The sequence below is a fragment of the Mastigoproctus giganteus genome, chromosome 9, assembly GCF_048544385.1.
Source record: "Mastigoproctus giganteus isolate SK-2022 chromosome 9, ASM4854438v1, whole genome shotgun sequence".
In the NCBI taxonomy this organism is placed as follows: domain Eukaryota; kingdom Metazoa; phylum Arthropoda; class Arachnida; order Uropygi; family Thelyphonidae; genus Mastigoproctus; species Mastigoproctus giganteus.
The window spans coordinates 63,467,892-63,494,670 of NC_143583.1; the positions used below are offsets into that span (position 1 = coordinate 63,467,892).

Sequence of the window (26,779 nt, forward strand, 5' to 3'; positions counted from 1 at the left end):
CTGAAACAATCAAAACAATGGGAGCCCCTCTCTCTCTCTCTCTCTCTCTCTCTCTCTCTCTCTCTCTCTCTCTCTCTCTCTCTCTCTCTCCCCTCCTAAAAAGTTTTTATGAAGAGGTTGGCTGGGAAAGTAAAGTTATGGAATCTGTCTTTTGGGATGCCAGAAGGATCCTTTCTGGAATGAGGTGCCACTATCAATGCTGAGTATTATTCTAACCTATTGAGATGTTTCCATGAGGAATTGAACTGCAAGAGGTGTGAGAAATTGGCCAAAGGGTCATCTTGCATCAAGACAATGCAGACAATGCACACACAGCATTTGTGACTCGGGAAATACTGCATGACTCTGAATTGGAGGTATTACATCTGGAACCAGATTTGGTTCCACCTCAAAAAGAACAGAAATTTGACAGTGACAATGCTGTGATGGATGAGTCAACAACTGGTTTGAGTTAAAATCTTCTGAATTTTTGAGCAGGTTATGAAAGCTTGTGGATCATGCCAGAAAATGTGTTGACTTCATGGAGGGCTTTGTTAAAAAATAAATGGGTTCTGACAACTTTCCAGCATTCCTTCTGTGAGAGGCTGGAAACTTTTTAAACCTGCCCTTGTAACCTGCCACAAGGTTTTTTTTATTTTATTTTGCACTTCTTATAATTTATGGCAAGTTTTTGGTTTATATTTGAATCAGCCCTATATATTAACTGTTATTATTGTTTTTAGAGTAAACATAATTTTTTTTTTAGGTTGATGGCGAACAACATTTTCGTCGAATTATATTAAGCAATGATGGCACAGAAAAAGGAGTAGCTAAACCAAAGTCTGTTACTGTAGATCCAGAAATAGGGTAATTAGTATGTTTTTTATCATCTATAAGTATTTAAATAAAATAAAAAAAAAGGTTATTAATTAGATTGCTGTGTAAGACATAAGTTAAATTAATAGTTGGAAATTTAGTATTAGTGGTGGCAAACAATGTAAGGAAACAACTTCATATGGCATCAGACAAAAAAAAGACACCTACCCACCTTATCTGCTCATCCCCTTTAATAATTTTTCTAATCCTTTCTTAAATTCCAACTACCCACTTTCACAACATTAGATGGAAGTTAGTTCCAACAATCAGTTAGTCTCTACAAATCTTTGCATACCTGTCCTACAACCATCCTTTTTCAGTTTAAATTTATGTCCCATTCTGGGTATTGTCTGAGAAAGAGTGTTTGTAGTTTACTCATTATTCAATCCCTTTAAATAGTTGAATCACAGGACTCCTTACAGGTGTCTAGTTTCAGAGCACTGCAGTTTGCATAACTAAAGTCTGTGTTGGCCAGAGCACTCTTTTGTGCCCCTGGCTAATCTTGTTGTTTTTCTCTGCACCTCTTCCAACAGCTCCACATCTTTCCTGAAACAAGGCTTCCAGGGCTCATTTATGTTCAGTTCTCAAGGTGTGGTTAATTATTGCCTTATACAAAAGGATAATGAGGATTCTGCTGGCAAAATTACTTAATATCATTGAGAGAAACCCCCATGAGCTCTTGTAGCAACCTGTCTTCATTGTTCGGACAACTTCATGTTAGACTGTATAACCTAGGTTTTTTGTTGTTTTTTTTTTAATATATTCTCCTCCATTTTGAGTGTAGTACCACCTAATTGGTATGTTATACTGGGATTACTGTGACTGATTATTCAGTATGTTACATTTATAACTTTTGAACTTCAATTGTCATTTCTCAGCCCACCTTCCTAATTTTCTTAGATCTTGTTTTACTAACATGGTCTGATTTCTGTCATTAACCATCCTGCCAACCTTTGTGTCATCTGGAAACTTATACATATTATAAACAGGTCCCAGCACTGAACTCTGAGGAATACCTTTAGTAACATTAGTCCAAGGAGAGCAGGTGCTCATTAATAACCACTCCATCTTCTGTTACTGAACCATTCCTTTATCCATAGTGAGAACGTACCCCTAATAATACACTAGCCAAATTTGTACAGCAGCTGCTTGTGTTGAACAGAATCAAAGGCTTTACTGAAATTTGAGTAAAAATTATTTTTTGCATCCTACTCCTCTGTTATTGCATCATTGGAACTAATCAGGTTGGCCAGAAAAGATCTCTCCTTAACAAATCCATATCACAATCCCTTCCAGATGATCTTGCCTTACTCCTTTAACCACTGAATTCCATTATTTTACCTGGAAGAAAAGTCAAGGGCTCTTTGCCCTTTGTTTCCCCCTCTCTCCCTCCTTGTAAACGGAGAATATTGTGCATTTTCAATCTGTAGGACCCCCCCTGAACCTATGGATGTTTTCATAATTATTTCCCTACAATGCCTGCATTTTATGACTTAAATAAAAATTTTGAATTCAGAAAATGTATATACTATACTCCTAGCATTAATGGACAAGCATGTTTACATGCGCTTCTTTTTGCTCCTAATGGTAGTAAAATCCCATTATTTGCTTGTCCTGTGATGGTTCCCAGCAGACATTGTAGCTCCTATACCTTACTTTCCATGTTGCTGCACATCTGAATAGAAGGGCTCTCAGTTTCACCTCTGCTTGTGACATGTTAAACTATTAGTCTGTGTATCCCCTCCCAACTAGCAGAAGTTCATTAACCCTTTCACAAATGAGTTTTTTTTAGCAATTTGGAAGTTTGTGGAAATGGAGAACTATATACATAAATGCTTTTAAATATTAAATATTTAAAAGTATTTATGTATATAGTTAAAGTATGGGAGAAATTATGGATATGTAGTAATTAGTGTATGTCTAGAGCTCCTTTAGTTTCAGTTTTACCACTTTGCTTTTCTCAAAAAGTGTTACCTAAAGAAACAAAAATCTTACTAAAAAAAAGTTCTCTTCTTTATTATCAGTTATTAAAATTCAAGTTATAAAAAAATAAATTATATAGCAGTGGTGGGACTTTTGCTCAGTAAAATAAATTGACCTCTTATTAACAAAAATTTGAGTTATAGTTGTTTTTTTGTAGAAGTTCAGCTTTATTTAATTTGAACTGATGCTTTTGTATTTATGGACTAATCAGATAAAATTTGTATGGTTTTTAACTGTATTTTGAACAATCGTATCTCTCTTTGTTTTTCATAGAAACTTGTTCTGGTTGGATGAAGGTGGGGTTGGAGTTCCACGGAAAGTGGCACGTGTGAACCTCGATGGCAGTAATCCCCTTGTTCTAATAAAAGATGGTCTTCATCAGTTGGAAGTTTTAACAATTGATCTGACAAGTAAACGTCTATACTGGACTCAGAGTTTTGAAGGCAAGGTAGGAGCAATATAGTTATATGCAATGTTATTATTAAAACTACTTTTTATATTTTGTTAAATAGAAGAAAACACTTATAAAATACTTATAAACACTTATGATAAAATTTTAATTGGTTTCTGAGGATTTTGAATTTTTTTTTTTTTTTTTTTTTATTGTTATTAAACTAGACTGTTCCAGCCAGCCTTCTGGCAACCTATTTACAACACCATACAATACAGTGAAGTTACATTAGCTGTAAATGTCTTCCACAAACTTGTACTGTACACTTACTATACATAATTTGCCACAGAGAGCAGTTTAAAACACTCCAGTCGGTCACATGTGATGCTTCTCAAGTTGAATGCTTGTCTCTTCTAAAAGACTTGTATAGCAAACAGTTAATATGCACACAAAGTGTCCTTTGATTTTATTAGAGCCTCCTCACAACCATCATCCAACCTGTGCAGACGTGGCAATTGATGCACTAGCTCATTTCTCAAGCCATCACACTCATTGCATACATAAAAAATATTATCACTCACCATTATCCATGACCTGTAATGAGGACATTGTTTGCAAGTTGGTATTGAACCAATTGAGTTGTGCTCTGCCCTTATGGTCTGCTGCTGGAACTAATTTTTTCATTATCCTTCCTTTAGTACTGCAGTTTCCGTCTTTGCTACCAGTAACTCACTAACTGACACCAGATGTATTTCTTTTCTTCCTAATAACTTGCATCCATCTGTATTATTATATTCATCTTTTCATACTGCACTCTCCTCCACACATAGTAACACATCACTTTGAAAATTAAGAATAAATCTAGTGGTAGCCATCCTGCTATCATCTGCAGATTATCATTGGACACTGTTCTACAAGCCATTGCTGTTTTTAGTAATACTGAATGCTGAATTGCAAACAACTTTCTCACATTTCCTTTTTTGTGTCACACAGTCAATCCACAGGTGAGCTTGGTCGCTTACTATTAGCAAAAAGACACAATCATAAAATGGGTCTAACATTTTAGACCTTAGTCATTTCTCGTCATCCTAGAAATAAGTCCAACAAAATGATGGATTTTCTCTCTGATGCAATTATTATGGGAGATTAAATGCAGGTGTCTGTCTATTTGCACACCTAAATATTTAATTGTTTTAAAACAATGTAAGTGTACATCATCAGTCACTGTCACCGAGTTTCAATTAACCAATAAGTACCCCTTCAAAAGGATAATTTTGCTTTTATCACTGGATACAGTTAGTCTCTATATACTTGACCACTACCTTAGTTCCAGCACTAGATTCATTTTTGCCTCTAGTTTCAGTTAAGAATTGCCTCACACCAGGAAGACTAGATCATCTGCATGGGCAATCATTGGCATATCTTCAAATTCTTGCAACAACCAATCATTTAATACCAAATTCCATATAAGTGGACCAAAAACTGATCCCTGTGGACAATCATGTACAATTACACTACTTACATTCCCTGCCAAAGATTTAACTACTACTCTGCAGTTGCAAAAATAGTCCTTTATTACAGAAAAGATCAAACAACTGCATCTTGCATTGTGGAGCATCATAAGAACACTGTATCATATAAAATGCTCTTGCAAAAACAATGAATATTCATAGTAGTAGTAGTAGTAGTAATCATGGCATGTGATGCAAGAAAGCAAGTGTATGAGCTAATGTAGCATCAGCCAAAAAAAAAAAAAAAAAAAATTCACACAACCATTCCCTCTAAATGTTTGTCCAGTTCCTCCTTAAATTTATTTAGCCTATAAACTTCCACAATGACAGATGGAAGTTTTTTCCAGCAATTAACCACCCGCTGGCTAAAGGCAAATTTCCGCACATCTATTCTACAGCTGTCTTTCCTCAATTTGAATTTATGCCCCCTTAGGTTCGTAATCTGAACAAGTGGAAGAATCCCATCAGAATTCAGCGTGCTCAACCTATTCAAGGCCTTATACACCTCAATCAGATCACCTCGCATGTGCCTAAATCTCCAGATGCTGCAATTTGCAGAAGTTAAGCCTCTCTTGGTAAGAGGATTCCTTTATTCCCCTCAACAATCTTGTTGCCCTTCTCTGTACGCTCGAACAAATCTACATCCTTCCTAAAATGAGTCCTCCAGACCTGTACACAGTACTCAAGGCATGGCCTGACCATTGCCTTATACAGAGGGACAATCACCTCCTTTTCCCTTCTAGCAAAATTCCTGTACATCATTGACAAAACCCCATGACCTGCTCTTGCAGCCTGTCTGCATTGTTCAGAAAACTTCATATCTGAACATATCATAAACAATATGTCTTCATACAGTACCTCTGCCGTAAAGCCATTCTGAACATCAGATATAGAACAGTTACCTCCCACACAAGCAACAATTCTATTTGATGGCAGTCTTTCATAGATCTTTCCTACTCCACTGAGAAGCGCAATTGGATGATATGATTCCATTCAACCCTTCAGCTTTAAGAACAATTTAAATATCAGTTTTAATAGAGCCTCCTAAGGGAATAGGAGGCTCTATTAAAATATATAAAATTCCCTCCTTGAGGCATGAATTGAACATATTCAACAAATTGGATGGGATTGTTTTGAAGCTATGCTTTATCACCTCTCCATCAAGACCATTCCAGAGCATTTATTATTTCTTATTCTCCCTATTGTATTCTCTATTTCCTCCATAGTGAAGTCCTGTTCATCATCCTCACCTTGATAATCATCATTCAGCCTTTTAATCAGCTTCTATTTCTCCCAAATCTCATTACAACGTCCCTCCTGAATTTTGTCTCCCACCAGATGGTCTAAAATTAACTGAACACTTTCTTTTCAAGTTCGGGTCATCACACCATTTGCTGAACATGCCAAATCATCAGCAGGATATTTTAGTTTTCAAGTAAATTTGTATACCAGCCCCCTGAGGTCACTGTTACCACTCTGCCCTAAAAGCTAATTCCACGATCGATATTTTTATTTTGCAACAGTACGTGTATATTTTCTTTTGCCCATTGATACTCAATTTTAAAATTGCCTGACGTTTTCTACTCTGATATTTATAGCTTGATATGCTTTCCTTGTTCTGTTGGTTTCTTTCTGCAATTCAACAATTCCGGTGTCCACCACTTCACTGCATGCTTGTTCTGGCACCTCTTCATTGACACCACTGGTGTTTCACTTAGCCACTTTTGTATCAATTGAACATTAGCATTAGTTGAGGCATATAATACAAGAAAGCAAGCTTAGAGAGCATCAAAAAAAAATAATAATAAATAAAATAAATCTTCCCATTTCACCCATCCAGTCACTCCAAATGTTTGTCTAGTTCAGCCTTAAATTTATTTATGCTATCAACTTCCACAACAAGACATGGGAGTCTGTTCCAGCAATCAACTGCCCGCTGGCTAAAGGCAAACTTCTGCATATCTATTCTACAACTGTCTTCTCAATTTGAATCTATGCCCCCTCAGGTCGGTGCCTCCGTAGCCAGGTGGGAAGGAGTAGCAGTGCGTAGCACACGCTTCTTGATTAGACCGGGGTTCGAGCCTGTCACCACCAAATACGGAGGATGCGGAAAGGTCAGGGAATGACCACCGCATGTGCCGGAGCAATATGGCCTTAGTTGCTAATGCTCCTAAAAACCAAATAACAATAACAACCCCCTCAGGTTCTTAATCTCAGAAAGTGGAAGTATCCCATCAGCATTGAGCCTGCTCAAAACATTCAAGGCCTTGTACACCTCAATCAGATCACCTCGCAGGTGCCTAGTCTCCAGATTCTGAAACTTACAGAATTTAAGCCTCTCCTGGTAAAAGAACCCTTTGTTCCTCCCACCAATCTCGTTGTCCTTCTCTGTACTCATTGTAGCAACTCTATATCCTTCCTAAAATGAGGCCTACAGACCTGTACGCAGTAATCATTGTATCTTCCAGTTTATACTGTGCAAGAAGAATCGGCACAAATTACCCAGTATATAGCTTTGTTGTTGAAATCCTCTTTCTTCTAAATTAAACAAAATTACCCTCTGATTACTACTGACCCAGTCAGGCTCTATCAACCAATTGCTGATAAAGTGCAATCCACTCAACATATTGAAAGTAACAGCTATATTTGATGCACCATTTACAGTCCAAAAGGTTGTGTAGTTTGATTGTTTGTTCTGCAAACTACATTCCAGCGGTTTAAGACTTCCTCCGGTTGGCCACCTCTTTCATCTGTAATATGACTATACCATAATTTATTTTTAGAGATTGCTTCCACATAAAACTGCGCCACAAAAAATCAAAATCAATCAAACCACATAAAACGCTACCAACACTCCCAGAAACTGGTCCAATAAATTCTCAGTGTACTCTAGATTAGCATTTCTCAAACTGTGTTCCACGGAACACTAGTGTTCTGTGAGATGTGAAGTGTTCCACGAAAAATCATAATTAATAATTAAAAAAATAAAATAAATAAATTTTGCATATTTGTAGCATACACCACTTTTGTATCATTATAATATTTAACATAATTTTTTTTTGGTTATTAATATACTGGCATAAACTAATAATCAAATATACCACAGAACACTTTATTTAGGAGAGCTTTGCATAGAGAAGTATGCACAGAGGTAACACCACCTACGAAAAAGTAGCAATGTGGTGATCTAGTATGCCATCTAGTATGCTATTCGTATGCAATTTAGCCTGGAGTATACAGGTTGAAGGAGAGGAGGAAGCGAACCGATATCATAACTAAACTCACTTCCTTGTTTAAATATTTTTTGATAAATATTAGTATTTCGAAATATTATTAAAATATGTGACCATAGATTTGTGGTTGAAAAAAAGGAACTTTAAAACGAGAAGCAAAGTACTTCTAGTAGTGCAACTGTGGTCGATGAAAACAAACACAATATTGTCACACTTCAAAGTGAGGATGAACAATCGCAACCTTTTGTTCCCCAAAAATCCGAAGTGAAATAACAGGAACCAACTAATAAAAGACCAAGACGAAAGTATAATGACAGTTATTTGAATTTCGGCTTTACATATGTTGGAAATAAAGACGCTCCTGATACACAGTGCGTCTTAATGTAATAAAATATTAGCAAACAGTTCTTTGGCTCCCACTAAACTTGTGTTTTGTAAGTGTTCCGTGAATATGTTGTGAGATGAAAAGTGTTCTGTAACTAAAAAAAGTTTGGGAAACGCCTAGATCATGAGCAATGCCATCATCATGCTTGAAGTACATTGAGACCAAATAGAATTTATGACCTTCCATCTCTATACAACCACAAATCCCATAAGGAGTGCAAAACTGGTGCATCACTGTCACAGTGAGATTATGATTGACGACAACAATCATATTCCAGAGATGCAGTTTACTACAACTGACTACCACTTTCTGTTAGTGGAAATCCAATTATTCTTCTCTTTGATTCATATGATTCCTGTATACATGCAATGTCAACTTGGTTGGTGTTACAAGCTGCGTACAGCTAGTCAGCAACAGCCCTTGATCTTTATCCATTTAATTGAAGCTTCAATAATGTATTCCAATTGTCACGAGGTACTGTGATATCAGCATGAGTATTTTGTTCTTCATCCATTTTGTGGTACCGATGAAAGCCATTTACATTACCTCTTAATGCCATTATATGCCATCTGAAAATCAGTCCATTCTATTATTAAATGATATACTTGATCATATTCTGGACACTGTTTGTCCTGTAATGAATGTTCTGCCTTATGACGCTGCTGAAAGAAATTTGCACATGCTGGTTTCTTATGCTTATCTTGACAAAAACAATAATTGTGGACCCCCCCCCCCCAATACCACAATGACTGCAGACTTGGTCATGTCTCCTACATGTCTTAGTAGCATGGCCATATGATTGGCAGTGGTGGCATATCGTTACAAGATGAAACACATTCAATCTTTACAGTCCAACATAAACTCTTGATGTGTGTGGTGGGGGGAGGATATAGTAGATGAAATGTACCCAAGTAGGAAGAATTGGGCTTCATAGCTCTCTTATATTTTGAAAACTAATCCATACTATATGGCCTTTACAGAGTACTATATACATCGCAAGAGAAATAAACAGGGAGTTCTGGGAAACCTCAACTCCCCATTTAATTCTTGGAATAAGTATAGTTAAACTCACCTTGGGGAAAATTTTTCTAAATAAACTAAACAATTATTATTTGTACCAGCATGTCTGAGATGATACTAAGAGTGAGAATATGCTTGATTCCATCATTACTTATGAATTAGATGACATCACAGAGCTTAAAATGCAGAAACCATTGGCAGTTAGAAATAGCACAGTTGTCAGTTGGAAGGTGAAGAAAGGTGTTGCAGTAGTTAAAGGGAAAGGCACTGGTTTTAATTTCAGAAGAGGGAACATGGTGTAAGTCATTATATGACATCAATTAATTGGTCAGATTGCAGAGTAAGGGCGAATACTTTTGAATACACTTTAAATACTTTTAAAGCAAAAATCACAGCTATCATGAACGATGCATGCCATTAAGAAAATATTGCAGGAGGAGAATGCCAAATGGATGAATGCGGAACTGGCCAGTCAAATAGAGCAGAAAAAGATAGCATGGGATAGTTACAGAGTGATAAAAAGTACTGAAGCCAACAACAGCTAAAAGTCAATTTGTAATAGTACTGCAGATAAGGTTAGAAATGCCAAGACTGTGTATGTGAAAGCACTTGCTAAGAGAGCAAAGAATGGGGACAAGGAATTTTTCATGTATGGAAATTCAAGGAAGGAAAAAACGAATAAAATTGGACCCTTGTGTACTGAGTGTGGGAAAGTCTTAGACAATCCAGCTGATGTTGCAGATGAATTGAACAGGTACTTTGCATCTGTCTTTACTGAAGAAAGATCCTTCATGCTATGAAGAGGCTATGCAAAGTGAAGCTGAGTCATATGACCAGTTAAGAAATTCTCCTAATTAATTTCAAAATCACTAATTACAGATGACTGTTTATTAGAAAACCTTTCAAGTATAAAGGCAAGTAAAGCTCCTGAAATTGATGATATGTACCCAGTAATTTTGAGGGAAGCCACCAAGAAGTATATTAAACCATTGAAGTTAACTATGAGGGCATCTTTGGACTCAGCGAGATTCCTTTAGATCGGAGAAGTGGTAACATATCACCAATACATAAAGGCAGTTATAAGAGTGAAGTCAGTAACTGTAGACCGGTTAGTTTGATTTCAGGTAGGAAAATATTAGCGGCAATAATAAGAGGGCAATCCAGGGACATTTAGATAGGTATGCCATTCTGAATTACAAACAACATGTTTTGTTAAGGAAAATCATGTTTAACTACATTAGTAGGTTATTTTGACAAAGTTAGTCATGAGCTGGATGTAGCAAACACATTTGGCTTAGTTTATTGGATTTTATCAAGGCATTTGACTCTTTCCTACATGAGAAGTTGCTGTATAAGCTGGAACATATTGAGATTACTGGAAAAATTCTAAGATAGATTGCTGGTTGGCTACAAGACAAAAAGCAGAGGGTTGTGATTAATGAATAATCTTCAGATTGGATAGTCTGAATGAATACCAATCTGAAGAATATTCAAAACGAATATTCTTCAGATTGGTGTAAAGTCAGATGTGGGATCCTCCAAGGATCGGTTCTTGGACCACTGTTGTTCCTGATTTTCATAAACAATATAGATGAGGTATATATAAGCTACTCTGTAATCAAGTCACAAATGAGGATAGGCGCAAGCAAAGGCAGATTATGAGAAATCTTTGGCAATGAATGCAAAGAAAAACATCAAAGACTACTTTACTTATATAAACTCTAGAAGGAAGGGGATGAATCAGATTAGTCCACTTGATATCATTGGTTTGACTGTAGATGATCATTCTCAGATAGCTGCCAAACGGAATGAGTATTTTGCATCTACATTCACACATGAGGATTTATTCAAGGAGGAGAGGGCCAGATGTTTATCAAACTCTAACAGGGAGTTAAATGATTTTGTAATAACTGAGAGCAAAGTGGAGGAGAAATTGTTGAAGTTAAACATAAGAAAGACACTTGGGGTTGATGGAATCTATCCAATTATATTAAAGGCTCTCATAATTATGGCTAAGGGTTTGCCATAATTATGAGAGCATCCTTACACTTGGGGGAAGTCCCCACGGACTGGAGATGTGCAAATGTAGCTCCAATTCACAAAAGGGAATCAAAGGGTGACACGAGTAATTAAAGACCTCTTAGTTTGACTTCTCTTCCAGGGAAAATAATGAAGTCACTGGTTAAAGATGCATTGCAGGATCTGCAATGACAAGATTGCAGTTATAGTTCAGACACAGCTTGGGTTTGTTAAGGGGAAGTCTTGTCTGACCAATTTGATTGGATACTATGATGCAGTCACAAAAGAACTGGATGCGAAAAATAATTTTGATATCATATACTGTACATGGACAACTACTGTACAAATTGAAGCAGTATGGCATGAAGGGCAAGTTGCCAAAATGAATAAAAGGATGATTGAGTGGGAGAAGAAAGAGACTGGTAATCAATGGAAACTGCTCTTCGTGAACTAATGTTATTAGTGGTGTCCTCCAAGGTTTGGTGTTGTGCCCATTGTTGTTTTGCTTATTTATCAATGATATTGATGAAGGTATATCAAGCTTAATGTCAAAGTTTGCAGATGATACAAAGGTTGGCAGAGTTGTTAATAACAGTAATGACAGTATTTTTTATTTTTTATTTTTTTTTATATATACTTCAAACACGAGAGGTATTAGAACATATAGTACTTAGTACTTAGTACCGTGCTTGGGTTGGACGTTGAGAAGACAAAAGAAGATATTTGTTGACATTGGACTTGAGCTTCTGTAGACTGTAATTTTCAGGAAATATGTATGAAGGAAGGTTGTTCCAGAAAACGGCGGTTGAATGAATAAACGAGGAAGTTGAAAAGTTGGTCCTGTGAGTTTGAAGTTGGACAGTAAATGGATGTTAGCTGGTGGCGGCACGTGTTCGGACTGTTTTGAAAGAGAGAGCGGGAATTATAGAAGCCAATTCAGAAGAACAGTGCCCATGGAAGTATCTGTAGAAGAGGCATGCAGCAGAAACAGTACGTCTATGAGACAGTGAGTGGAGAGACTCTGTTAGAGATGAATCATTAATTAACCTACCTGCCCTCTTCTGAATGGAATCAAGAAGCTTGAGAGAGGTTTTGGGGGCACCACTCCAGATGTGGGAACAATATTCCATGGCAGGGCGGATTTGCGATTTATATAGAGTGAGCAGCTGTTTGGAAGAAAAGTAATGCTGAGAGCGAAAGGGAAAACCAAGTTTTTTAGATGCACAGGAAGCAATATTTGTAATGTGCTTGTGCCAAGAGAGATTAGAAGTCAGGGTAATCCCCAAAAGAGATATATCATTTTGCCTAGAAATCAGAGTGTCACTAAAGATAAGCATAGGAGCAGAAGAATCTTTTTTGCGAGATATAAGACAAGACTGAGTTTTAGAAGGATTGAAATCAACTAAGTTGTCTTTGCCCCACTGGAGAATTACCTGAAGATCGGCATTTAAGGAATTGGTAGCAGATTTTCGAGAAGTTGAAGCTGATTGAGCATTACAAGGTTTCTCAAAATGGAAAGTGGAATGCAATGTGCTATCATCGGCAAAACTATGGATAGGATTTACAGTCAATGGAAGAAGGTCATTAATATACAAGAGGAAAAGAGTGGGGGAAAGAACTGAACCTTGGGGGACACCGGCATTAGTGGAGAAGTTAGAAGACAGAGAGCCATCTACCATCACCCTCAGTGAGCGATCAGAGAGAAAACTGGATAACCAATTACTGAAAACAGTTGGCAAACCATAAGATGGAAGCTTGTTTAGAAGACCTTTATGATAAACACGATCAAAAGCCTTTGAGATGTCAAGAGCAACTACATGCGTTTCACCGAACCTTTCCATTGAATTAGTCCATAAATGGGTAACATAAGCCAGAATATCACCAGTGGATTGACACTGACGGAATCCATACTGGCGATCATTGATCAGACGGAAGGTTTCTAGGTAGTTTAAGAGTTGGCTGTTAATTGATTTCTCCGTTACTTTAGAAAAAGTAGGAGTAATTGCAATGGGAATTAATTGAATTAAAATGGGAATTAGTTGAATTAAAAATGGTAGAGGAAGAAAGGAATCTAGTAGTTATAATACAGGCAGATATGAAGTTTTCTGTTCAGTGTAAACAGGCATGCAAGAAAGCCCATGTTGTCCTGTCAATGATTTATTGCACGTTTTCCTGTAGAGATATGGAGGTCATAGTCCCACTGTATAAGGTAATTGTAAGACCACATTTTGAATACTGTGTTAGTATGGAGACCTCATCTGTAAAAATACATTGAGCTTCTTGAAAGGTCCATAGATGCATAACTTGAGTGGTATGATCTGCAAAAGGTTGACTGTACAAGGAGACTCCAAGTATGTGGGCTACAGAGCTTGGCAACCAGGCACCTCAGTGGTGACCTGGTTGAGGTTTATAAGGCTGTGAGAGGGATTAGTAAAATGAATGAAGAGTTGTTGATTGCTGAAACAGGTTGCCCCTCACAGGCAGTTGTGGCTAACAGTTTGAATAAAGTCAAAGGTCAAATAGATAGTTACCTGTGTCAGGAGGGAGGTAAATAGTAGTAATAGTATCTGCCATATATGCAAGGAAGCCACAGACATTTGCTGCACTGGCAAAAAAGAAAAAAAGTAGATAAGAAAATACAAACTATGTGCTTGCCTACTCACACAGGTAACTGTCCAGTTGAGACCTTTGAATTTATTCAAACTGGCAGCCTCAAATACCTGCAAGGGCAACTTGTTCTGGCAATCAGTGACTCACTGGCTAAAAGAAAACTTCCTACAATCTAATGTAAACCTCAAACCCTGTAATTTGAATTTATGACCGCTGGTTCTGGAATTCTTTATAACTTTGAGAATTCCATCTTCATTCATAATTTATATATTTCTTTATTATTTATATAATATTAAAATAAATTTTATATAATAATAATTATTATATAATAATTATAATTTATATTATGTTTTAAATAATTTATATTTTCTTATATACTAGTTTTTTTTGTTTGTTTGTTTGTTTTTTATTATTCCACTCAGTGCAGCAAAAGCCTGTGTCTTTCTTTTCTTGCACTACATGGCTATTACTATTAATTCTGACACTGCTTGACAAGTACAACGTAATACACAGTTCAATCTTCCTTGAAGACTACTCTCTGCCGTGGTGATGATCTGGAGGCTGTTTTGCTTTTAACAGTTGCCATTTGTTCAGGAATAGTTTTTGATTTGTTGGGGGGGGGATATAGTGGGTGAAAAGTAACTAAGCCTAGATTGAAAACGGCCCGAAATCCCAATAAATGAAACTCCTCCGTCCAGAATTCTTGCACCCTAAACTTCAGGACCAGCCATACCTTTTCTTATACAATGAAAACCTCCAGTTTCCCACTCAATCCTGTGTTAGCATTAGCATTAGTAGAGGCATATGATGCAAGAAAGCAAGCTTATGCAGCATCAGCCAAAAAAAAAAAAAAAAAAAAAAAAACCCACTTCCACTTCACCCCTCCGTTCGTTCGAAATACCTGTCCAGCTGAGCCTGAAATTTATTTAGGCTATCAACTTCCACGACAAGGGATGGAAGTCTGTTCCACCAACCAACTACCCGCTGGCTAAAGGAAAGGTCAGGGAATGACCACCGCATATCCCTGGAGCAATATGGCCTTAGTTGCTAATGCTCCTAAAAACCAAATAACAAACAAACAATAACAAGCTGGCTAAAGGCAAATTTCCGCACGTCTATCCTACATCTGTCTTTCCTCAATTTGAATTTATGCCCTCTCAGGTGATTATTCTGAGCAAGAGGAAGAATCCCATCCGCATTGAGCATGCTCAAACCATTCAAGGCTTTATACACCTCTATCAGATCACCTCGCTGGTGCATTGTCTCCAGACACTTTAATTTACAAAACTTAAGCCTTTCTTCGTGAGAGTACCCCTTTGTTCCATTCACTAATCTTGTTGCCCTTCTCTGTACTCGTTCCAGCAGCTCTACATCCTTCTTGAAATGAGGCCTCCAGACCTGTATACAGTACTCAAGGTGTGGCCTGACCATTGCCTTATACAAGGGAATAATCACCTCCTTATCCCTACTAGAAAAATTCCTATATATCATTGACAAGACACCATGAGCTACTCTTGCAGCCCGTCTACGCTGCTCAGAGAACTTCATATCTGCCTGCACAATTACCCCCAGGTCCTTTTCATTCTCTACCACTGTAGTACCACAGAGTTGATACATTGCTCTGGGGTTGCTGTTTCCCATATGTAGTACTTTACATTTGTCAATGTTAAACTTCATTTGCCACCTCTCAATCCTGTTGCAGCAGCATAGTGTCAGTAGTGTCCTTGATAACCCTGCCAACCTTTATATCGTCTGCAAACTTGGACATCAAGCTTGATATACCATCATCAATATCATTTATAAATACAGAAAACAACAATGGACCCAACACTGATCCCTGAGGGACTCCACTAATAACATTAGTCCACGATGAGCAGTGTCCATTGATTACCACTCTCTGTCTTCTCCCCCTCAACCACCCCTTTATCCATAGCAGCAATTTGCTTCCAATGCCACACTGCTCCAATTTGTGCAGCAGTCTTCCATGTGCAACAGTATCAAAGGCCTTTCTAAGATCCAAGTATATAATATCAAAGTTATTCCCTGCATCCAGTTCTTTTGTCACTGCATCATAGTATCCAATTAAATTGGTCAGGCAAGACTTCCCCTTAACAAAACCATGCTGTGTCCGAGCTATAACTGATTTCTTGTCTAGATGATCCCGCAGTGCTTCTTTAACCAGTGCCTCCATTAATTTTCCTGGAACAGAAGTTAAACTCACAGGTCTATAATTACATGTGTCGGCCTTTGATCGTCCTTTGTGAATTGGGGTCACATTTGCACATCTCCAGTCTATGGGTACCTCCCCTGAGTCCAAGGAAGCTCTTATAATTATGGCTAAGGGTTTGCTTACTTCCTTTGCTGCCTCCTTTAAAATAACTGGATAGATTCCCATCCACCCCAGGTGCTTTTCTTGCGTTTATCTTCAACAATTTCTCCTCAACTTTACTCTCAGTTATTTCAAGATTCTCTAGCTTACCGCCAGAGTTAAATACACCTACGTGACCAACAAATACCGAGGATGCGGAAAGGTCAGGGAATGACCACCGCATATGGCCTCAGTTGCTAATGCTCCTAAAAAAAAAAAAAAGAATACACCTCTGGCATTCTCCTCGCTGAATAACTCCTCATGTGTGAATGTCAATGCAAAATATTCATTTAGTTTGTTAGCTACCTGAGCAGGATCATCAATAGTTGTCTCATCGATATCAAGTGGACCAATCTGATTCATCCCCTTCCTTCTAGAGTTTACATAAGTAAAGAACTCTTTGCTGTTTTTCTTTGCATCCCTTGCCAAAGATTTCTCGTAATGTGCCTTTGTCTGCCTAACCTCCTTTGTAACTTGGTTACAGATCAACTTGTATTTACCATAGGCTTCTGTGTCACGTGTTAATTTATATGTATCCCATGCATTTTTCTTCTCTGTCATATGTCTCATTAGTTCATCCGACATCCATTTAGGCCTAAACTTTGAACAATATTTCTTAGGACCAACTGAAGATGGTAACATCTTCAGTTGGTCCCACTGTATAGAAGTTAAATACTGTCTCAGACCATCGTAGTCACCTTTACGAAAGCAATAACCCTTCCCTTTACCCCTGATGGTAGTTACCTCTTTGAGTAAATCCCACTTCAGCACACTGATCACTTCCACCTACTGGTTCGTTTATCTGCAGATTCTAATTCATGAAGAATTACTACTGATAATCAAATCAAGAGTATTACTCCATCTAGTTGCCTCCCGAACATGCTGATGTAGAAAACAATCATCCAATAAATCCACAAAAGCCTTGCTAGTGTGTGAGTGACCAACCCACAAATTCCAGTCAATATCTGGGAAATTAAAATCCCCCATTATAAGACTCTCTGATTTACTGGCCCACTCTATTTCCCTGGGCGCCTCCGTAGCCAGGTGGGAAGGAGCAGCAGTGCGTAGCACACGCTTTTTGATTAGACCGGGGTTCGAGCCCGTCACCACCAAATACGGAGCATGCGGAAAGGTCAGGGAATGACCACCGCACCGGAGCAATATGGCCTTAGTTGCTAATGCTCCTAAAAACCAAATAATAACAATAACAATCTATTTCCCTGTACAGTTTCTTATTATACTCATCAGAGTAATTAGGTGTATAGCACACTCCTACTCTCAATTTTGATTTCCCAATGCTTATGTCACACCAAACTGACTCGACACTGCACTGTCCAGCGATGTCAACTGGCTTCACTTCCTTGGATTTTATGTGTTTCTTAACTAATAGCATAACCCCTCCTCCCTTCCTATCCTGTCTATCATTTCTGTAGATGTTGTACTCCCCAAATTCCAGTTCTGCATTCCTTATATCTGTGTGACACCACGTCTCTGATATTCCAACAATATCCGCCTTTGATGCTTTGAGCAATACCTCAAATTCATCAAATTACAATGGGGGTTGGATATAGTGGGTGAAATGTACCCAAGCCTAGATTGAAAAAGTCCCGAAATCCCAACAAATGATACTCCTCTGTCCAGAATTCTTGCACCCTAAACTTTAGGACCAGCCATACCTTTTCATATACAATGGAAATCAGCAGTTTCCTACTCAATCCTGTGTTATTTTTGTGCTCCTTAATTTTAAAACCTCAGTTCACAGTATGCTTGCCTTGTGTAACATTTGCTTTGCTGGAAATCAATATGATTAAGTCAACTTTGTGATGAACTGAATTATGTCCTGAATTTATTGGAGAAGCGACTCCACAACTTCCATAGTTTGCTTCGATTTTAGACTACCAACATCAAAGGACACCTGTATATTATGCCTCTTGAGAACCCTGCATACCTTTTCACCCAATGGCAGGTGATGTAAAGAAAAAAGATGGCTTGTTGAGTTGTCTAGGTTTGGGTGGGGGGAAGAAATTTTTCTCTAGCATGTTCCATATTGCTGCTTATGAAAGTAATTACGTACATTACTTTCAGGACAGGCAAGACAAGATTATTTTCAAGTTAGATAAGACAGACCTCCAGAGCTGGGGATGGGGTCTGTCTCATCTCTTTTAGTTTGGGACCCAGTTCCTGGGACTTATACTGACTGATACTGGGGAGGGGGAGGATGTCCAGGAAATTATGAATGTTCACCATTTCTGTAGGTTTTTGCAGATCCCTCTAGGAGGGGTTATTTTACTCCATTGAAAAAGTGTGAAGTTAATTAATTAATATCTTTATTGTAGGCAGGGAAAGGTTACATGATTGTCTGATGCAATAATACCCACAACAGCGACAATTCTAGGGGTTTAACATGAAATAACTAATACAGGAAAAATTACATAAAACATATATTAGAACGTAAAACGTATAATTATATATTTTACATTTAAAATTGATATTAACATGGGAAATGAAAGGACGATGGAAGTCACTCGGCTGAAGACGAAAGCTGTTCCCTGATGATGCGTCTTCTGTATGATTTGTCCTCTATGAACTTTTTGTAGTCCATATCCATCTCCTGGATGTTGTGGAGCATCTCCATGAGCAGGAATCTATCCCCTATCCTGAGCCTCCACGCCACAGACTGTAGAGAGGGGAGGGCTCTTAAGGGTTTCGGGGAGATCCTCCAATTGCACATCTGCCAAAAATTTGGTGTATTGACTTCACCTGCTATCATTTTAATTGACATGAGCAGCAAGCGGAGGGCGAATATCCGTTTGGAGACTTTTCTGTAATTTAGAAGTTGAGTGATATCTGAAGTATGTGTGAGTGGTGGCAGTTTATGCTTGAAGAGAACCCACCGAAAAAGCCAGTACTCATCGGCTGCAATGGTTTTTAGCATCGTTTTCATTGCCGATGCCCAGATTTCTGAACCGTAGGTGATGACTGGCTGCAGAAACCGGTATATGTATTGGAGCGTGTACTCAGGCTCTGTGACATGAAGGAGGTGTTGTTTGGCAAGCCATCTTGATCTGCAGACCTTGTTGTGAATGTCTGCAACATGGTGTTTGAAACTGAGTTTAGGGTCGAATATAACGCCGAGATCTTTGTGCTTGGTGACTGGGGTGATGGGGGTACCGTGGATTTCCATGTTTAGTTGCATTGGGTTTAATTTGAGTGAAAACACCATTTGTGCAGATTTGTTTGGATTTATCTTAAGAGAAAACTGTGCCAAGTATGTAATCAGATTCTTAAGGCTGTTGATAATGGTTTCAGGAACAGAATCAGGTCGGGCGGTCCCGTTGATCCGGTAGAGGAGCTTCAAGTCGTCTGCATAACTGATAAATTCTGTTTGCTGGCACAGGAATGGGTGGGTGGCAGCCGTAAAGGACTGCCACCCACTCAAAAGGGAGCCCTGAAAGAACTCTGCCCTGGGGAACACCTACACAAACTTTTCTTGTGAAAGATTTTTTATTCACAGTCAAGTGAAGGACCCTTGTCGTAAGTAGCGACTTCAAGAATTCCAGTATATTGCCTTTTATCTGGTATCCATCCTCACAAAGTTTCAGGAGGGGATGGATGTCTATGCTATTGAATGCAGATTGGATATCCAGATAAACAATTGCCATCTCAGCCCTATCTTGCAGAGCCTCCAGAATGGTGTTGGTTGTTTGCAGTAGGTTGGTAATGGTGGACCTGCATTTCAAGGCATAGTGAATGAATGGTGATTCACATGGCAGAACCTGGTTGGTTAGGATGGGAAGAAGGCACTTCTCCATGACTTTGAGGAGACATGAGGCTTTCATTATTGGCCTGAATTGTGAAATTGATGTCACTCCTTGTGTTTTGGGGATTTGTTGGACAATATATTGATTCCAGGCTGTTGGAAAACTTTGCGTTGTGAGGATTCCATTAAAGATACGTAGGAGTGCATCAATGATGAAAACACTAACGCGCTTAAGAATGAATTGTGGAACCCCATCATATCCAGTGCAAGAAGTTGGTGGGATATCATTGATGGCCTGTATAAGCTCTCTTTTTGTAATGATGATGGAAGCAAGGACATCTTGCTGACAACTGTTGTGAATGCTCTTAAGGTCTGATACTGACTTTGGCTTAAATCTTGTGATGTAGTCTAGCCATTCGATTGGATTAAGTTGTTGAGGGAATTCATCTTGCCTTAAATGGTGCCTTCCCGATCTTGATTGTTTTGTCGATGTAGGCTTTAATGGCTTCAGATTTGCTTCTATTGAACTGGGCACGGGCTCTTGAGTATGAAATCCTGTCTAGTGGGTGTGATTTTTCTTTCCATTTTGGATGCAGTCTTTGTTTATTCTGAAATTTAAGGCTGAGATCTTGGGTCCACCATGCTTTGCTCTGACAGGAGAAGTTCTGTCAAGATGATATCCTGGTGTAAGTTCTTAATATAGGAATAGAATACATCCAATATTCATTCTATGATTCAGACCACGAACATATGTAGAACTTCCATTTTAACTGTAAATGGACCTGCTTGCCCATAGAAGCAATGAGATCTAAGATGTGTTTAGTTAGTTAGAGGGGGAGCTGGCTAGCTGAAGTGTGTTCCCGACATCACATTTGTGATACTGTAGTATTAGTAGTGGCAAATGATACAAGAAAGCAAGCTTATGCAGTATCAGCCAGAAAAAAAAAAAAAAAAAAAAAAAAAATCCCATTTAACCTATCTATCCCCTCCAATAGAATGGAAACTATGGATGCTGATTCTTGGATGAGGTTATTACTGTGTTGGCCAAGATTTTTGCATCTCTGGCGAATGCTAAGTTTTTATTTATATTTAGTCATTTTATTGACTTTATTGTTATACTAAATTTCCTATAAGTAGCTTTATAGTTCTAGTCACGCTCCATGATTTATTTCGAATTTAGATAGCGATTTTGAAAGTTAATACTTAGTGTCTCTAGATATTACATTCATAACTTGCTGTCATTGTTATAAAATATGGAATAGCGTAACATAAATCCCAAACTTCATAGCGTAAGTTTTAACATAAAATTAGATAATGAAATATGTAGCACTGTATTAGAAATCTGTTAGATTTATAGTATTATCAATTAATCAGTAAAATTTATTAATCTTATTAAATTTTGTTGTTAATTAAATTATACTTAAACGGAATCACGACCCAGACTAGAGCACCAAAGCAATGGGCACAAAGCAAGAGGAGTGCTGTGGCTTGGGAGAGAACCGAAGGGAGCAATTCTCCAACACATCACAGTCTAAAAAAATGAAATGTGAAATGTTTGCAGACCTTTCTAGAACAGGACATGATCTAGCCAGGTGTAGAGACTGTGAAGAAATTAGGTGGCAGCTCAGCATTCTGATGGGCATCTATAGCGTTTGAGGTATAGGGTAGATGCCCTCGAAGAAATTAATATGAGAGCCCATCAGCTGCCCAACTCAACGCCAGAGCTCATGTGCATCAGGCAACACAGCGGAATTCTCCAAGGCAGAATGCGCTGGTCCCACAGGAAATAGTTATTTAGTGACTCTATTGTCTGGGAGAAGGGGAATATATTATGCAAAAAGGATAGGTGGAACAGGACCAGGGTATGTCTACTGGGAGGGAGGGGGAAGTTGATGAGGTTGTAGAGCAGATATCATCTTTTAAGGGCACAAAAGGTGATATTGTTGTACACATTGGCACTAATGACCTTAAGAGTAAGAGATCTGCAGATTTACCTAACAATTACAGGTCAATGCTGAAAAAAAAAAAGTGGCGAGTTAGGGTTAAATTTGAAAGTGTCTGCAATTCTGCCCAGACACGATAGGAGAAAGTATATAATGAGAGCCTTGTCAATTAATTCGGCCCTGGAGAGATTGTGCAAGGCTCATGGGGTAGAATTTTTTTCAGTGTGGCCTGTGCTTGCTAACAGGAGAAACTGATTCTACAGGGATTTGATACACTTAAATAGAAAGGGTGCAAGAATATTTGCTGATGCTATCAAGGCAATGTTAGGTGGGTCGGAAAACTGCTAGCTTGGGGGGATACAAGGACTAATACATTAACAGTAGCCACTGGCAGATGTGAAAGTGATTCTTGCACTGCTTCTATTGTAATGAGCAGATGCCTAGAGAGCAAGTTGGTGGGGATTTCAAGAGCTGCTGGGAGTCACCATGGAACAAATAAATACATGGGCTGTGTTAGGGTAACTAAGAGTAAGAACAGGTGCATGTATATTTGCATATACACCAATGCTAGACGTATAGTAAATAAATTTGATGAATTTAAAGTGCTGATCAAGACATCAAGTGCATTTGAATTGCTGATCAAGACAACAGGGAGCTAAGTGATTTTGACAAAGGAACTAGATGCAAAAAATAATTTTTATATCATATACTTGGATTTCAGGAAAGCTTTTGATACTGTTGCACATGGAAGACTGCTGTACAAATTGGAGTGGTATGATATTAAAGGCAAGTTGCTGCAGTGGATAAAGGGATGGTTGAGTAGGAGACGACAGAGAGTGGTAATAAATGGACACTGCTCTATGCAGACTAATGTTATTAGTGGAGTCCCCCAGGGTTTGGTGCTGGGCCCATTGTTGTTTGGTGTATTTATCAATGATATCAATGAAAGTATATCAGGCTTAATGTCCAAGTTTGCAGATGATACAAAGGTTGGCAAGGGTGTTAATGACAGTAAAGACAGTATGCTACTGCAACAGGATCTGGAAAAGTTAGGCAGATGGGCTGATAAGTGGCAACTGAAGTTTAACATTGACAAATGCAAAGTACTGCATATGGGTAGCAGTAACCCAAGAGAAAGGTACCAACTCTGTGATACTACACTTGGGGAGGTGGAGAATGAAAACGGCCTGAGGGTAATTGTGCAGTCAGATATGACGTTTTCTGAACAGTGCAGACAGTCTGTAAGGGTAGCTCATGGTCTCTTGCCAATGACATATAGGAATTTGCTAGCAGAGACAAGGAGGTATTTATTTGTATAAGGCAATGGTCAGGCCACTCCTTGAATACTGCATACAAGTCTGGAGGCCTCATTTTAGGAAGGATGTAGAGTTGCTAGAATGAGTACAGAGAAGGACAACAAGATTGGTGAGAGGAAAAAGGGGTGTGCTTACAAAGAAAGACTTAAATTCTGCAAGTTGCAGCATCTGGAAACTAGGTATCTGGATCCTGCAAGTTGATCTGATCGAGGTGTATAAGACCTTGAATGGTTTTAGCAGACTCAATGCTGATGGGATACTCTCGCTTGCTCAGATTAAGAAACTGAGGGGCATAGATTCAAATTGAGGAAAGACAGTTATAGAATAGATATGTGGAAGTTTGCCTTTAGCCAGTGGGTAGTTGATTGCTGGAACAGACTTCCCTCTGTTGTTGTGGAAGTTGATAGTCTAAATAAATTTAAGGCTGAGCTGGACAGGTATTTGGAACAAACAGAGGAGTGAAATGTGAGTGGGTTTTTTTTGGCTGATGCTGTATAAGCTTACTTGCTTGCGTCATATGCCTGAACTAATGCTAATGCTAACGTATTTCATTTCTGTATTAACAACATTCACCAAGCATCATCTTCACTGTTATAGTAATCCATCAACAACCATGTGGGGATATGTTCCTGAAAAATACCACTTTGGTAAAATTGCATTGATAAGCTTAAGGTCCTGTAGAAAATAGAAGGCTTATGGATAAAAACAAATAAGTAAGCAAATAAAAGGTATGGAAGAACACAGTTAACTTCATTATTCATTTATACAACACAAAAACAATGATAAGGTTGGCAGTATGATAAGAAATAAAAATTATAACATGGTGGTTTACAAGGTATGTACACACAAAACATGACCTATACATATACACACAAACATTGCTGTTGATACTATAAAATTAGCATTAGCAGTGGCAAATGATCCTAGAAAGCAAGCTTATACAGCATCTGCCAAAAAAAAAAAAAAAAAACTCCATTTCACCTATTTATTATTTCCATTAGTTTCTCTAGTTCAGTGTTTCCCAACCGGGGTCCATAGAAGCTTTGAGGGGGGTCCACAAGAAAAAAATTGTATTTCAGTGGTCCATAATATGAGCTAAGGGGTTCCTGATAAAATATTATAAATAAAATAATTTGTTAAATAAAAATAATAATAATAAAATAAACTAATGTCATCGAAAAGTCCAGAAATTCACAGTTAGAAGATACCCATATTTTCTGGAACCTTCTTTAGTTGACGCAAAAAAAAATTTCTTTCCATAGAAAATTCTTGAAGAAGAAAACATTATTTAAGCACCAACTAATCTAGAAAGAGTCAGTGAGTCAGAGGCAGTCATTTCATTCTATAGTGAGTAATCGGCATCATCGTGGTGAAATCTATTGTTTGTGTTATTGAACGCTATTGTTCTAGTGAACTATATTTCCATTAGTACCGACAAGCATTTCCAACATTAAATATTATAGGTTAATAATATTATTATTGTTTTCAGATTACCCATGGCTCATGCAAAGAAGAAAACAAGACAATATTTGACTGAATATCTGTCGTATGGTTTTATTGAATCACCAGAGAATATCACAAAACCAATGTGTCTTATATGTTTGACTGTGCTGTCTAATGATAGCATGAAGCCAAGTAAGCTTCGTCACCATTTGGAGACAAGGCACAGCGAAAAGAAAAATAAATCAGTGGAGTATTTCCGAAAACTATGAGACAATTTTTAAGGAAGAAACAAATTGGATCAGATTTTTAGTAAACAAGCAAGCAATAAAGTTTGCGGTTTATTAGCATCATATGAAATCAGCAAAATAATAGCAAAATCTGGAAAGCCACATAGCATTGGTGAAACTGTCATCTTGCCTTCGATATCAGTTGTAATTTCAACAATGTTAAACAAAAATGCACGTGAAATTACCGATAACCTTCCTTTGAGCAATAACACAATATCCAGACACATTGATGAAATATCTGAAGATGTAGAAAATCAACTTATTGCACAATTACAAGTGAAACAGTTTGCAATGAAACTCGATGAATCAACTTTGATGGGCAATGAAGCACTTTTATTGGCATATGTAAGATGTATGGATGATAATCAACTCAGAGAGGAAATGCTTTTTGTAAGATTCCTCAAAACAGATACTAAAGGTGAAACAATATTTAAGGAAGTCCAGTCTTATTTTAGAGAAAAAAATATTCCACTCAAAAATTTAATGGCTTGTGCTACTGATGGCGCTCCTTCCATGGTCGGTAGGTACAGAGGGTTTATCACTCATTTAAAAAATGCATTGCCAAAAGTATTTTGCATACATTGCATGATTCACCATCAGCCTCATTAAGGGTAATGCTCTTCAAGATCGTCTCTTTCGCAAATTTTGTGATGAAAATGAAGGATTTGATCGTCTTGTACTGCATACAGAGGTGCGATGGTTGTCTAAAGGCAATTGTCTTTGTCGCCCTTTGGGACAGTATTGTATCATTTCTAAACGAAAAGGAGATTGGAAAACAGTTGGTTGCCATGAAAACAGACATATTTTACCTCTCATATGTGTTTGAAAAACCGAATTCTCTTAATAAGCTGCAGCAAGGACATAATTGTGATTTAATATTTAGCAAAGAAGCCATTAATGCATTCCTAGGAAAACTCAAATTATATAGCCTTAAAATCTCACACCATGCATTTGACCAGTTTCCAAACTTTGCTTCAGTTAGCAGTGATTTAAAAGATGATGATTGTGTTGTGTACGTTGATCATTTAAAAAAAAAATTTATGAAGACATGCAAGTTCGGTTCAAGGACCTACTAGAACTGAACATCCTAGATTGGGTGCTGATTCCATTTGAGGTAAATGTTGCTGATGTTGAAATTGATTTACAAGAGGAACTTGTTGAATTGCGGTCTGATGACACAGTCCGAAGTCTATTTAAAAAAGGAAAGCATGATGTATGGAAGAATAGTGACATTGCATGTAAATATCCGCTTTTATGGGAGAAAGCTACAATATATGTCATTGTTTTTTTACCATCTTATCTTGTGGAATCTGGCTTTAGTTGTGTAACACAGCTGTTAACAAAAAATCGTAATCGACTTGATATAGTAAAAAGAGGTGATCTTCGTCTGACTCTCACAAAATTGGAGCCAGATATTAAAATGCTAATATCAAAACATCAGCCACAAGGATCTCATTAGTAGGGCCTATTTAATGGGATCCTATTTAATAACCTTAGGAATAAATTTATATATGTTGTTTGAAATAGTATTTTTTTTAATTTTTTTTTTTTACTAATTCTGTCATTACAAGTAAAAATATGTTTCAATTTTATCAATTAAAATTTTCAAAATTTGTAATTTACATTTTTTATATTATATCAGAATTGTTTAATTA

The 26,779-nt window shown here is 37.7% G+C and overlaps 1 protein-coding gene across 1 annotated transcript in view; it reads left to right on the forward strand.

Moving 5' to 3' along the window:
* mgl (low-density lipoprotein receptor-related protein megalin) overlaps positions 1-26,779 on the forward strand; it is a 1,043,262-nt gene that overhangs the window by 493,897 nt on the left and 522,586 nt on the right. Inside the window, exons 35-36 of the mRNA XM_090381453.1 lie at positions 746-846; positions 3,112-3,286. Of these exons, the coding sequence (XP_090237579.1) occupies positions 746-846; positions 3,112-3,286 (276 nt within the window). The remainder of the gene's footprint in view (positions 1-745; positions 847-3,111; positions 3,287-26,779) is intronic.